The 14,616-nt window shown below is 41.4% G+C and overlaps 1 protein-coding gene across 7 annotated transcripts in view; it reads left to right on the top strand.

Moving 5' to 3' along the window:
* DCT (dopachrome tautomerase) overlaps positions 1-14,616 on the top strand; it is a 47,854-nt gene that overhangs the window by 12,209 nt on the left and 21,029 nt on the right. For all 7 annotated transcript variants that reach the window (XM_085556806.1, XM_085556799.1, XM_085556780.1 and 4 more), the window contains 6 exons: positions 6,629-6,928; positions 8,282-8,382; positions 9,416-9,582; positions 11,204-11,383; positions 11,489-11,624; positions 13,048-13,249. In XM_085556806.1, coding sequence (XP_085412932.1) covers positions 6,629-6,928; positions 8,282-8,382; positions 9,416-9,582; positions 11,204-11,383; positions 11,489-11,624; positions 13,048-13,249 — 1,086 coding nt within the window. The remainder of the gene's footprint in view (positions 1-6,628; positions 6,929-8,281; positions 8,383-9,415; positions 9,583-11,203; positions 11,384-11,488; positions 11,625-13,047; positions 13,250-14,616) is intronic.

Genomic DNA, 14,616 nt, shown 5'->3' with positions numbered 1-14,616 from the left:
TATGTATTTAAAGTCATTAGAGCATCAAAACACGGGAATAAAGTGAAGACCAGTCAAGACAGACATGCTCTGTGTAGGTAGACATTAATTTGCTTATCCAAGTAGAGATTAGCACTGATATTTGATATTTGCAGGACTGGATCCCAAGTTACATGAGCAGAATGTAGTCTTCTTTCCTTCAGCTTTACTTCTTCTGAGCTGGCTGCTCACATCGTCTCTTTAAATCCCTTGGATTCCTCTTTCTCCTTGCAGTTTTGTTTAATCTAAATATACCAGTGATAAAACAGTAAGCAAAAGGTATCCTTAAAAGTTTTCCTGGGCTGTACTCTGCTTGATGATGTATGCAAAACCATTTCTAGGAGAATGCTAAGAAGTTCACAGCTATGTGGGATTTGGATTAGATCTGATGCTTTTACAATGCTGGTGGTTGCAGCTCTGTGTCTATTAGGGTTTTTTTTTGTGTTTTCTTTCCACTTGGTTTAGTGCACTGGTTGGTTGTCTGCAGACCAACTGTAAGTGGTGTGATGTGTGGCATTTATTAGGCATCCAGAGCTATGATACCTGTGTAAGATAATGATAGGTAACATAGGGTAACAGAAATTAAATATGCCTATTCAAAGGGACATGGAACAGTACACATCTCTGCTATTAAGGTGTCTTTTTTTCCAAACTGCAAACTGCCTGTTTGGAATAGTTCCTGGATTGTGCAAACTCCAAACCCACTAAGGCTCTTTCCAGCACTTTAACAGTATAAACAGTTGTGTTCCATCTTTATAGTTTAGAACTGGTGTGAATGGTAAGCTATGGGAAATTCAACCACCATGTAGCTGATTATTTGGTTAGACAGTGCCAACAGAACATGTCACATAGCTGATGGCTATATGGCAAGGAAACTGGAGGAACAGTGAGGAACAGAGGCTGAGATTTCCCAAAGGTGGGATTCTGGAGTTTTCACAATAAATGTAGTTTTTTGCTAAACTAGTTTTTAGTTTTTTGCTAAGGAGAAAAGAAACTGAAAATTTTTCCATTTGTTGGAGCCATTCACTGAGGAAATATACCTTAAAATCATATCTATCCAGGTCTGGGTACTGAACATTTATGGGCCCCCCTTCCTCCCAAACAACCTAACAAATCAAAAAGAAAAAAGAAAATCCCAAACACAAATATGGATTAATGGCTATAATGGGATCAGATTAATTTTTTTTTTTCCATTTCTAGGCATTATCAGATGGTATGCATGAGTTTTTCTTTAACTGAGGACAAATAGAACAAGATTAGAACAAAAGAAAGATCCAGCTTTTCTTCTCACTTTTTGTAAATGGTCAAAAAGCAATTGCAGGTTTGTTGTCAAGATGCACTTTTTACTCAATGTGTTTGCTGCAGTAAAAATATAATCTCTGTCAAAAAATATGGGGTTATATCATGAATGTAGTTGGAAGGTGGCAAAGAGTTTTTAGATCTTGACTAATTTCAGTTTTGAATTCATTGAATGCGTTCTACAATTAGTTTGGGTGCCCCTCATATTATTCAATTTATATAAATTCTTAAACTGAAACTACTGGACAGATCCTGACACTGTGCAGTACATGTGAAGGAAAATGTGCTAATTTGTTTTCAAGAAGGTCTACATGTTGAATTAAACCAAGTGATGGATATGTGAGTCCAACCTTAAATATTGAGACTTGTAGCTGTTTACAGAACAAAGCAGTGCTTCAGTGAGATAGTTGAATTTAGTTTAGAAGAAAACTATTTTAGAAGACTTGTGAACTAAATACTATTTTGAGTTTCTAAATGATAGCATTGTACTGCTGGGATACAGATCTGGTACAGCATTTAAAAAACTCAATACAGAAGACTATTGTGAAAAACCACTGCGGTTGGTCATGTGAGTGCTAGTACAGATTGTGACAGTGATTAAACAATGATGAAGTTTGAGTTCACTGAGGAATTAAACATAAGTACCATTCTTTTTTTCTGCTTCTGCTTTCTGAGGTTTACATATGGGCATGTGCTGAACATTACTCTATTTTTTAATAGAAGTTTTTTGAGGAAAAAAAATTAAATCCTTTCAAAGTCCTGTGCAATATATTCCAGCTGGCGACAGATGATTTATCATCTATTCTTTAGCTGTAATCAAATTGTCAGTTAAGCCATGTAAATTATATGATGGCTACCCCATGAGGTAAAAATTGGGCTTTTGAAGTGGTTATAAAATACTCTTCATTTACTTGTTGTAGGGTAATGTGCCTGTGGAGTAATACTAAATTATAGCCATGCCTTGACTGACCCTATTAAATCCTGTGTAGGTACAGATCTTCCATATCCTACAGCCTGTGGGTGTGTCCAAATGAAGAGCTAGGAAAGAGAGAAGAGCTAACCATTTGTCCTACATGGACAGTGTTAGCAGTCCTGATCCTAGCCTTGAGAAATTGCAGTATGCAGGTGTTTCAAATCTGATGTAACTCCTGTTTTAATGCAATAGCTAAAGAAGTCTAGAAAGGAGTCCTTTCTCCCCTTCTGATAAATGATGGATATTAAACTAGTCTCTATAGAAGGAAGAGGCATGGCAGCTGCCTGGGTCATCTTGGTACACTAAAACAAGGCAAAAGATGGTAAATGTTGAGTGGGATCATTTTTACTGAAGAAAAGACACTAAGGTGATGGAGTTGTTAATTTGTGTTATGTTTGGTGACTGAAGGCCAGCCATATGTTATGACCACTAAGAGGCAGAAAATCGATGAGCTTAGGCAACCCTCAGGCTTAAGAAGCAGCTGCAGTGGTGTGTGATGACTGGTGTTAGCATTCACCAGTGATGTGTGTGAGCACATACTGAGTGTCAGCTCATAAGAAGTGTATGTTTCTCAGTGCCGTGCCAATGGATTGACCCACTGGGAGAAGTAGCATGGCCATAGTGCCTACAGAAGCAGTCTTGTCTGAGAAACAGCACTTTAAGTGTTGCTGAGATTGGGTACAGAAGAAGGTAGCTCCCCAGGCATGTGATCCCATCTCCAGACAGAAGGGTTAATGGAGAATACACAGATGATATTTTGACCAGCGGCAATACAGTGGACACTCCTAGAAACCGTGGAACAGCCAGGAGCATCCCACAGTGATATGATCTCCTTCCTGTGCACCAGAATGACCTCCCATGCTACATTCTCTGGAAACCACAAGAGATGATAATAATCTCTGTTGTCCCTGGCAGAGCCTCAGGAAGGCTGTGCGCCGAGTTCCTATGTGTTAATCACTGAAAGTGAAAAAATGCTAAGGCATGAATCCTTGCATGCTCCTAGAGTCCCTGTCTGCAAAAGGATCTTGAAAGGGTCTCATTGCCTTACTGAAAATATCTACTGTGCACTGTATCCTGCTATCAGGAGATTATTTTTCCTGCTCTCGTAGAGCTGTACCATTGAATTCCACCATCACCAGCACAACAGTGCTGGTGACAGGGAAGTTAAGTTGTAAGAGACCAGCATTTCACAATGCTGTCATGTGGGAAGTGCACATGGCAGTAAATGAACTTTCTGGAAACCATAATGCATAATTTCCAGATCAGTGGCCTGGTAGAGTGCTTTAGAAAAAAATGGTGAAAAAGTAGTTTGTGTGGGTCATAAAAAAGCTGGGTCTGATTACTGCAGCAATTTCTCATTGAATTATGGGAAATCCCACAGACCTCCATCATTTTCTTGCCATTTCAGCTGCTGCAATAGCAGCAGTCCTGTGATGCATGTTGAAAGAAAATGACAAAAAACAAGTTTTGATATAATGGGGTTTTATGGTTTTGTGTGTTTCTGACAATGGAACATTGCCAAATAGACATGAGGATGTGACAAAAATGTTCAAAACAATTGGCAGAAATATTGCAATATTGAAATACCACTTTGCCTGGAAATTGTCTCCTGTTTGCAAGTCTCCATTGCAGTCCTCCTCACTTAGTGGGGCTCATGCCCCATTGAAAAGTGACTGGGAAGTGATGGAAACAATGGAGCCCTTGGATTCCTTTATAGATAGGGTGGTTAAGGGAGAAAATCCTGCAGAGCATCAATTGGACATAATTAGGACCTGCCCAAGGGAAATAGGTGACAAATCATTGGTCAACCTGGCTCCAGATAGAGTTGGAAAAAAGCTTTCTTTCCCATGAAGGTAACTCATAATTTCAGGGTTTTGCAAATTTCTTCTCAGAGCCTGAGGAGGTGCATAGAGTATATGTAATATACAGATATTGTCTGATAAAATTATTTCAGGCATCAAGACCTGCAGATTCAAAGAGCCCTTCCTGAGGGAGGAATAGGCACCATCAGAACCTCAACAAGTGACTGAGAGTGTCTTGTTCTGGTACGAATCCAGACAGCACCTGGTCCTGCATTGCCTCTGGTTCTATCAGTGCTGTCTTTCAATGTGATGCTTATCCAGCATTGTGAGTCCCTTAAATGACTGGAGGAATAAATGCCAGTCTCAAAAGAGGTTATTGGCAGATTTTTCATGGTTAATTCCTGCTTTTTCCTCCTTCTCTTAAGGATTGAATTGTACCTGAGTGTAAGGGGTCAACAGGTGCTTTCCAGAAGTTCATGGTACATGACTGAAACTTGAGAAGTATACATGGTCTAATTATGCAATGTTGCAAGATATTCTTGATATTTGTCATCTGGTCAGTTCAGGCTGGAATATGTAATAGACCCTAATAGCTAGGCTAAGTCATGAAGAATGAACAAGACACAGATAGTGGAGTACACTGAGTTGATAACAGTAATTGTACTGTTCTGACAGGACCCTGAGGATACTGTGATCAAATAAATCTTCCATGTTGCTTACCTGCCCCACCCCCACCCATATCCATACAAGCCACACAATCTGCTTTGCTTCACATAACTATAACCTACTTACTTCCTCTGGTGTATGTCTTCATCCCCTTTAGCCACTGCAGACCCCTGGCTTTGGGTGCCTTCCTTCATAGCTGGAATATGGCAGCTGAACCCAGCTGCTTCTACTTGTGTCATGACAAAACCTAAGACATATATCTGGAAATTGTCCTCATGAGATGCCATCAGGATCCAAAACCTTAGTGAAGTCTTCATGCTTGTGGTCCCTAAACTGAGCACTGATCCTCAGCTTCATGACAACATGTAAACTTAGAGACCTCAGGGGCTCTGAAGCAGCTGTAGCCAACCTACATTTGGTCCAAACTCTGCAGTAAAAGTCCTCATATATTCTTGGCAGGTCTTACAGGAGTCTGCTGCACATTTCAGCAGCTTTTACCCTAAAAGCTAGACAAGTTCAGAGCCTTGTTGGTAACAGCCCTTGCAACCTTGGAGGTCCTTGAATTTAGTAATAAGCCCGGTAGCCCCTAACAATCTGAAATCTTGCTTTAGTGTTAATTATTGTTCTGGTCATAGGCTCAAGCTTACAACCTAGGGATATCTGCCTGTCTGGGAACATTTCATAAGACACTTCCTCATCCCCATGTTAGTCTTGGATCTGGTAGCACCAATATGTGTGATGAACAGAGAGATTTTGTGGTGTTTTGGAAAACAGTTGTCATAGTTGTTGTGGAATGAGTGTGTGGGGAGTTGGAGGGGTGGTTGAGAACAGGTTAAAAAGTCAGTGCAGATTTTTGATAGCAGTGTGGAGATCCCAGAGAAACCCTGTTGCCATTCTGCTCCTCCCTGCCTCCAGCAGCGTTGTTCCACACTGCTGCAGCCTGCCAGCACACAGGCAGGGAGCAGGTGTGTACTGTGGGAATGGCTGGTTGTTCCCTGGCTCCCCCAGAAATGGGGGAGCAAGATCCAGTAGGGCCTTTCTGCTGCTGCCAGGTGTCTGCCACTGCATGCAAGAGGTCACACTTAAAGCAAGCTCTGCTTTCCTGGGCTCTCCCATCCCATCAGAGAGTCTGAGCTAATATCCTAGGGCAGAACTGATTACTTGCCTTAGGAATGATGCCAGCGGGGAATGACAGTATTGCAGTGTTTCTCAGGCTGTTATTGTAGCACCATTTAATAATGCTTAAAGCGTGACTAGCAGCAGCCCTGGTGCTTGTCCTGGTTCCGGTTGGGCCCCAGATACACTGTTAAGAGGCACTAGTTTCACATAAGTTTTGTCCTTAAGAGAACTGTTTTGTTTAGGGATTTTTACACTGTTAAGAGGCACTAGTTTCACATAAGTTTTGTCCTTAAGAGAACTGTTTTGTTTAGGGATTTTTTCTGTACTTAAGGATCCATGTGAACTGACCCTGTTTTGGGTTTGATCCTGGAAGTAGAGGAGTACTTGAGAGCCAGTCGAGCAAAGCACTTCATCACTGGCTTAACCTCAATTGCTCAGCTCTCTGTTCAGTGAGAGTCCTCATGTGCCTGAGGGCTTTGCAGAGCTCTGAGCACCTCAGGGCGTCAAGCCCATTACCCAGCACTTCCCCAACTGGCTGAGTGTGATTCTTGGCCCTGCTGTGGCTCTGGGAATCGAGCCAGTCATCCTTCTGGTTAGTCAATTGGCAAAGCTGCAAGTCTGCTCAGCTGCTGTCCTTTCCAGGAACTGGCATCTCTGGGGAAGAAGAGCACTAATTCTTCATTCTTCTACATGGCACTGTTAGTTTTCTCTGATTCATGATGTCATGACTGATTGTTCCCTCTTGATCCAGGAAACTTTGCTGGGTACAACTGTGGTGAATGCAAGTTTGGCTGGACCGGCCCTGAATGCAACAGGAGGAAGCTAGCAGTTGTCAGGAAGGACATCCACTCCCTGACAGCAGAGGAGAGAGAGCAGTTCTTTGATGCTCTAGACCGTGCCAAGACAGCCATTCACCCGGACTATGTCATTGCAACTCAGCACTGGAGAAGTCTGCTTGGTCCAAGCGGAGAGGAACCGCAGATTGCCAATTGCAGTATTTATAACTACTTTGTTTGGCTTCATTACTACTCAGTCAGAGACACACTCTTGGGTTAGTGCTTTTCTTTTCCAGTGGGCTCTGCAGGTAAACAAAAGGATGAAAATACCACTGCTGGACAAAGGTCCCAGTAGTAGGCGCAGAGCTGTGGAGCAAAATGGTGGTGAGAAGGTGGTGGCCTTTGGACCTGCTATGGTCTGGTCCCCACACCCCATGGTAGCTGGAGCACACCAGTTGCACCTTCATCTTCATCTGGTGCATCTTCAGTCTGACAGGGAGCAATGCAGAGTCTTCACTTGAATGAACTGAAGTGTGGCCAGGCAGTGACTGACTTCAAAAAGATGTTCCCAGTCCATAGGACAAGGAAGATGCAGTGGTGGTAGGAAAGGTGGTCTGCAGTGGTGAAGCCATGCAGAGCCATGCAGAGCTATTTGAGCCCAGAATGCTACTGCTTTCTGTGGCTTTCATCAAGTCACCACATCCCCAAGGATGGGATTTGCCTGACAAGCCACAGTCACCTTTTAAAACCTAACTTAGAGGTTTGGGTATCTAACTCCATGCTTTCTCCCATATTCAGATTCCTAGGCCTCCTTTCTCTCTAGACAGAAGTACCTATACCAGCCCCATTTCACAAAGCCTACTTCTTGTGGGAGGTGCACCAACCAGTTCAGCTTTTCTACATGGCAGTCCCATGTGCAAGCTGAACAGCCCATATTTATCTCCTTGCTGGAGGGCAACTGCTACTCTGCAGTGGGTATCATTCAGTTTGCCCCTCTGACACAGCTCCCTTTTGCAGGGCTGAAGGAAGCAGCCTCTGGCCTAGTGAGAGCAAAGGTTCTTCAAGGGACAGGACAGTCATGTGGAAAGGCAAAGGGGCAACTTCTAGTACTGCTGCAATGGTAAATAAATCCATATGTGATTTGAAAGCTCTCACCTCTCACCTAGCAAAAGCACTATGCAAGAAATAACAAGCACAATTTGAAGAAAATTGGCAAAGGATTCTGGATTACTACTGGCATGGAAAATGCTGAGGTTCTCTTGATAGATACATGGTCTAAGTCTTGCAGCTGAGCAAGAGAATGAGGTAATGCACATATTAGCAAGGAGATGGGGTTTTGAAAGTAAAACAGCTTTTAAAAATCAAAATTCACTAAAGTGAGAAGAAATCTTCACAATATCCAGCTTTTTAGGGAATGTGAAGTTTTTTTAGGCATTGAGGCAAATATCCACAGAGGAGTTTGTTTCACTTGTTCCAAGTAAATGATGTAGCTTCTGATGTGTTCACTCTTTTCAAAGATGCAGAGCTGAAGGTTCTTGTTTAACTCTGCTCTGGCAATAAAAGGAAGTGCTGTCATTCTATCCAGCCTCATTTGATGCCTAAATGCTTGTTTTATCATCCCTTTGCAGGTCCTGGCCGCCCCTTCAAAGGTATTGATTTCTCCCACCAAGGACCTGCTTTTGTTACTTGGCATAGGTACCACTTGCTGTGGCTGGAGAGGGAGCTGCAGGTTAGTTGAACAGCCTTTCCTTTTCCTTGCACAGCTTCTCCCTTTGCTTGGATAGTGTTTTTTTGCTAGGATAGTTTCTCACCCAAACTCCCAGGTGTATTTGCTTATTTGTCATTTTTTTGTTTTGCTTTAAGTGAAATTAGTGCTTTCTGCATGCTGAGGATTAATGGTTTCTCACCATGAACAGTGATGTGAAGGTTATAATGGAGATTTTTTTCCCTTCATCTCCACAACAGAGGATAGAAGATATGAAGTAAAAGTATTTATTAATAAAATTAAAGCAACACCTTCATGTAAAACTTGGTAACAGAGATTGTTGGCTGATGTTGAAGATACTGTTCCCTGAAACCAGCTCTAAATATTACTCCCTTTAAATATGACATATTATACATTTAATACATAAATATATTTAGCAATATGCCTTTTAAATAAATATTATTAACATGCCTAAGAGTCAGTTGCAGAAGCATAGACTCATTTCCATTTGCATGACTTCTATATTGTCAGTGTTACCGTATTTCAGCCTTACAGATCTCTAATGAAAATGGTTGCTTATCAAAATAGCTGCAGGAGCTTGCTTGTGTGAAATTGTATCTGGCAAGCAAGCACAATCAAGTGCACTGTGCTCCCCTATTAACACAAGTTCAGATTCCTCCCCAGGGCCAGTTTTCTGGAACGAAAGCCAACCACATGCACAATTTTACCTATTACCCACTTACATCACTCAAAGCCTCTTACTTGCTTAAGGCTAAATTCATCTCTGCTCCTGCTCTCCTGTTTGGTCTCTGAGTTGGCAGAAAGCCTAACATGGCCAGAAGAGGTGCAGTCCCACAGCAGGGAAACCAGTGACAATACCTTTGCTTAGACTGGTTTAATGCCACAATCTTTTGGAAGGAGTTGGAGTGGCACTGTGAAATGCAGAATGAAAAGCTGAATAATCAGTGAAATATCCAGTCAAACAGCTTGAAGGAGTCCCTTTCTTTCTCTTCTCTTTGGAGTTGATTCCCAATTAAAGCATTTCTGTCCATTGCAGCGCCTGATGGGCAATGAGTCCTTTGCGCTGCCGTACTGGAACTTTGCCACAGGCAGGAACGAGTGTGACATCTGCACGGACCAGCTCTTTGGAGCATCGCGGCCCGATGACCCGGGCTTGATCAACCTCAGCTCCAGGTTCTCCCAGTGGCAAGTAGTTTGTAACAGGTAGGAGGGTATCCAGAGAAAGCTCACATATGGGCAAAACCTCACTTCTCCACTTCTCACTTCTGTCATCAGCATTGATAGCATGGGCTGCTCTCTCAGTGTGAGTGAGTGGCAGGAAAGGAGCCGAGATGTCTTCTTTAAAACTGGAAATTGCCATCAGGTTATGGGTAGATGGTTCTCTGTAAACTTCCTTATATTGTGGAAGTGTATTTTAAAAAGATGATTCTTCTAGGACAGGATTTTAGTTGATTTAGCCAATTTATGGCTGCCAAAAATCTGAAGAGTTTCCCAACTGGCAAGTATCTTTCATAAAAAGAAATGCCTGTGTGTTCTCTATAACATACACCAAACTGATCTCAGCAGCAGAAAAAGAAAATTGTCTTGGCATATAGGAAGCTAGAGATAGGCTGGAAAGTCTGCTACCTTGTTTTGGATGAGACTTTAACCCTGATGTATATAATGCAGTTTTGGGATTGACTTTGAAATATCTGAGATTTCACATGAAAAACAGCACAGAGCCAGCCAGGAGCTTGCTGCCAGCTCCCTGTGGGAATGTGTTGACTCATGTGAGAGCAGGTCTTTGACAGGGGATTCAGATGTGGGATCAGGGTGCTGTGACATAAAATGCTGTTTGTTACAATACCCATACATCATTCTTCTCTCAGCTCAGAGGCAATGTGCAGTTAGTCAGACAGAGGTAAAGAAAGCGCAGCTTTTTCAAAATAGGCTCTTTTTCTGGATACCTAAAGAGATATTTGAAATTCCAGCTTCAGGTGCCAGTTTCCTTTAGGTCTTGGCCCTACTTTTTCCTGAAAGACAAACGGGGCTTTGGTTTTTTTCTTGAAAACTGAAGTGACTAAACTTTTGTCTCAGTAAGGTTAAACTGAGAAGAGCTTTTATTTACTTCAAAAGTTTATGAAAATGCTGTTTCATTTCACACTGAATAGAACAGATATTTTTGTTTCAGCAGTGTTACACTGTTTCTTTCCCTCTTTCTCTCCCTGGTATAAAGGATTTGCTCCCTATTAGTTACTGAGTAAGCCCAGGTTGTTCTTGAAGGCCCTGAAAAAGAGGATGCAATGCATTGCTCTTGCTTTTCTTCTAAAGTGGATGAGGGATGGCAAGTGAAAAATCTGTTTTCTGTCATTTCTTGCATTTTCTCAGCTCACAATTCCCTTTATTTTTCCCCTTTTGTTGAGAGTTAAAAAAATAGTCTGTAATCAGGAGTGAAAGTTTGTCAATTCAAAATTGAAAACTCCATTTTACATTGCCTGACAATTCTTACAGAGCCCTTGGGGATGGAGAAGGCATGACGGGAATTGTGCTTGCTTTTTGTAAAGCATTCTCTCTCTGTGGACAATGAACCTGGTAACTCTTGGTCTAAATGACTGATGGTCCACAGAAGATGCAGGGCCACAGAAAGCCATGCCATGGTAATAGTCCTGAAATAAATTAATCTGACAGGCTGTGGGAGGTGAACTGAGCTACGCCAGAAGGTGTCCATCCCAAATCTCTGCTCTTTCACATGTATAGCCGAGGCCTCTTTGTACTGCATGAGAAAAAGCCTACAAACAAGTGCTCACCTTCTTCTCACTTGTGCTTCTCCCTGTTCCACACTCAGTTTGGATGACTACAACCGCCTGGTCACACTGTGCAATGGCACTGATGAGGGGCCACTGCGGCGGAGACCGCCCCACGGCTCCAGTGAGCAGCTACCCACCGTGGAAGATGTCAGGAGGTGCCTTTCCCTGCAGGAGTTCGACAGACCCCCCTTTTTCCGCAATTCCAGTTTCAGTTTCAGGTTTGTCCTTCAGCTTCTCTAGAGCTGGCTGGGTTGCTGGTTTTCTTCATGAGCACATTTATCAGCTAAATGTGGTTACTTGATGATGCTTTTTCCCATCCTCAGGAATGCGCTGGAGGGCTTTGATAAACCAGATGGAGCCCTTAACTCACCCATGCTGAGCCTTCATAATTTGGTTCACTCTTTCCTGAATGGGACCAGTGCTCTTCCTCATGCAGCTGCCAATGATCCCATCTTTGTGGTATGTCTTTTACCCCCATCGTGATGGACAATGGCTGAGGCTCAAAGGCACCTTTCTCACAAGAGATTTGCAGAACAAGTGAAGTAAATTCCCTAAGAAATAGTTCTTTAAATAGAAAAGGAGCAATCCTTTATCTTTTCTTAAACACTGTCACACCTGCAAAAATGTTGGATAAAAAGGATCCCAGGGTAATTTGTAAAATATAAAATAAGATTCTAGGGAGAAGAGCTGCTATCATGATGTGTGGAATAATTTCATTACGTAGTATCTAAATCTACTGGCTTATATTGCAAAACAACAAAACCTTATTTTACAGCAACAAGGTAAGGTGAAATTTGGGATAGTTATTTTAAAGCAGTAGATTGAGTGCTTTGTTTCTTTGTTTTAATATTTACAAGCTAAAAGGAAGTCCATCTAATGTCAGGGTGTATTGGGAAATAGAAAGAATATTATTTCAGTGGTGCATCAGAATACTGCTGCACTGCCATGAGCAGCACAAACAGCATTGTGCAAATAAAAAGCCAGTAGTTGACTCTGCTTATACATATTTCTCCCCTAGTAAATTCATGCAAATTAATTTTTCTCCTTGTTAGATTAAACCACAGCATTTACATAACATATAAATTTTTTTTTATATATTTTATCTATGTGTTATGCAGATACATTTCTTTGTTACCTTCATTTTAAGTTTTCAAAACTTTTTTTTGAGAAATTAGGCCAAATACTTTTGTAATGGTTCTTCAGATTGTTTCCTTAATGATTCTTTAATTCCTGCATTAGTTTCTTTCTTACACAGTGAAATTCATTTCACTATTCTGTAATTTTGTACAAAAGATTATTTTCTATAGGATATTTTCCAAGTTTTTTCCAGGGTTGTAATTAAAAAAAACATGAGTACATCAGAAATTAGTTTCAGACATTTGTAATAGTTGTCTGAAACAGCTTTCCTGCATTAGTTAATTTTAGATCTATAAACTCACCTGATCAAAGTCATGAGCACCTGGAGCTATGGGGCTGGTAGCACATGCTCTAAAATGAGCATAATGGAGTCAAATTTCGTGCAGCTTTCCATACTTGTTCAGAGATGAGAAAGATTAAAATAATTTTGAAAGGCACATTCACCTGAATGAGCTCAGTGGCTCCTCACCTGTCCATTTGATGCCAGCTGATGTTAAACTGTCTGGAGAAAGATCTCACTGGGAACAAGCAGCAACAGAGGTGTATAAAGCAAAATGTCCCATGCAGAAGATCAGTCTTCTCATGAGCTTTCCTGATTTCCCATTCTGTAAATCCCATCTAAATTAGATTATCCTCTTCTCTCTCTTTCAAAAGCTCCAGCTACTTTGTGCGTTTGTTGTGTGTTCTAATTGTGGCTGATTTTTGAAAGAGCTTAATAAACGCGTGCCCATGCCTGGATTTGCAGGTTCTTCACTCCTTTACTGATGCCATCTTTGATGAGTGGATGAAGCGTTTCAAGCCCCCTGACAACGCTTGGCCTGAGGAGCTGGCCCCCATCGGGCACAACCGCCTGTATAACATGGTCCCTTTTTTCCCTCCGGTGACCAACCAGGAGCTCTTCCAAACTGCGGAGCAGCTTGGCTACACCTATGCCATCGACCTGCCAGGTATGTCCCAGGATGCTGTTCCTTACCAAGTGATGAGACAGCTCGCATTTTCCATGGCACAGGCATATATAAAATAAGGAATCTTTCACAAAATGCACAGGTCTATTCACCTGCTCACTTCCCAACATTAATATTTGGGTACCTGGAGAGATGTACCTGGGTGTTTTTTCTTGTAAGCCCCCAATTTTAAAGATATTCCATGTACATAGCTGGAATCTTCATTAGTGTTTGTCTATTAATTTGAAATTACCCTTGACACAAATCAGACAAAGACAAATGTATTTATGCAAAAACTCCAAATTTTGCAACAAGATATTAAAATATTTGTAAAAGATGGAAGAGTAAGATCTGCATGAAAACCATGCTTCAGCTGCTTTTCCAAAGATTAAATCTGAGTAGTTCCTTTCTCCATTTCAGTGTTACTTTGAGAGGCATAAGATGCTTATTTAACCTTATGTGGGCAGGAATTTCTTCTAAATGCTTACCATACATCTCTGGTTTTAATCTGTGGAGACTGTTTAAAGGTTTATAGACTGCAAAAGATTGAAACCCTTGCCCTCAGGCGGCATTCATGCAGGGGAGCCCTGATTTGTGGAGGCATGCTAGCTGCTTTTGCAGAGCTTTTCTCAGGGGCATCCCCTGAATTTTCACTGAAAATCTAGCTTCCTTATGAAAAGGAAGAGAAAACTTACAGAGTTTAAGTTTTCCTCCCTTTGGATTACTGTCCCACTCTCCTGCTTTGCAAATGTGAATGCCCCTTTGGCATGAGGCACCCAGAGAGGAACATGGGTAGCTTGTGAGTCTGTTTCTTCTGACTCACACTTAAATAAATTTTTAGCTCTTTGTGAAGGAGTTTATCTATCCCTGTCTGCATGGCCTATGTTCAGACAATTTTACATCCAAACCCTTCTCTTTCAGCTAAAAGAATAACTGGCTAATTGTACTTCAGGTGATCACATTGGAAATAAACATATATTAATACATTGCTGACTTGAAAGATGATAAAACAGTAAACGATACATTTTAGGACTTGACTAATTTTTGGAATGGTTGCACTCAACACTTTTGAAGACTTCAGAATGGGGACAAGACTTTTAGTTATTTTTATAGTCAGTTTGACATCTCCTTTAGCCATCTGTCTCCTCTAAGCCATATATATAGACAACTCTTAAACATGTGCAGTTGCAGTCCTCTTGAGAATGTTTTTTTTTTTTTTTTTTTTTTTTGTGATTGTTTAATCAAACATGATTATTTCCATCTCTGTATATGTAGCATTCTTCAAAAAAGGAGGGCAGGCAATTTTTCCTTCTGAAAGCACAAATGAAAACACAAACATTTAGTCAAGTGGAGCAATGTTATTATAGGGA

Source organism: Lonchura striata, chromosome 1, assembly GCF_050655825.1.
Source record: "Lonchura striata isolate lonStrDom1 chromosome 1, ASM5065582v1, whole genome shotgun sequence".
Lineage (NCBI taxonomy): Eukaryota > Metazoa > Chordata > Aves > Passeriformes > Estrildidae > Lonchura > Lonchura striata.
Note: the sequence above shows the minus strand (reverse complement) of the source record. Positions and strands in the feature narration are given on the sequence as shown.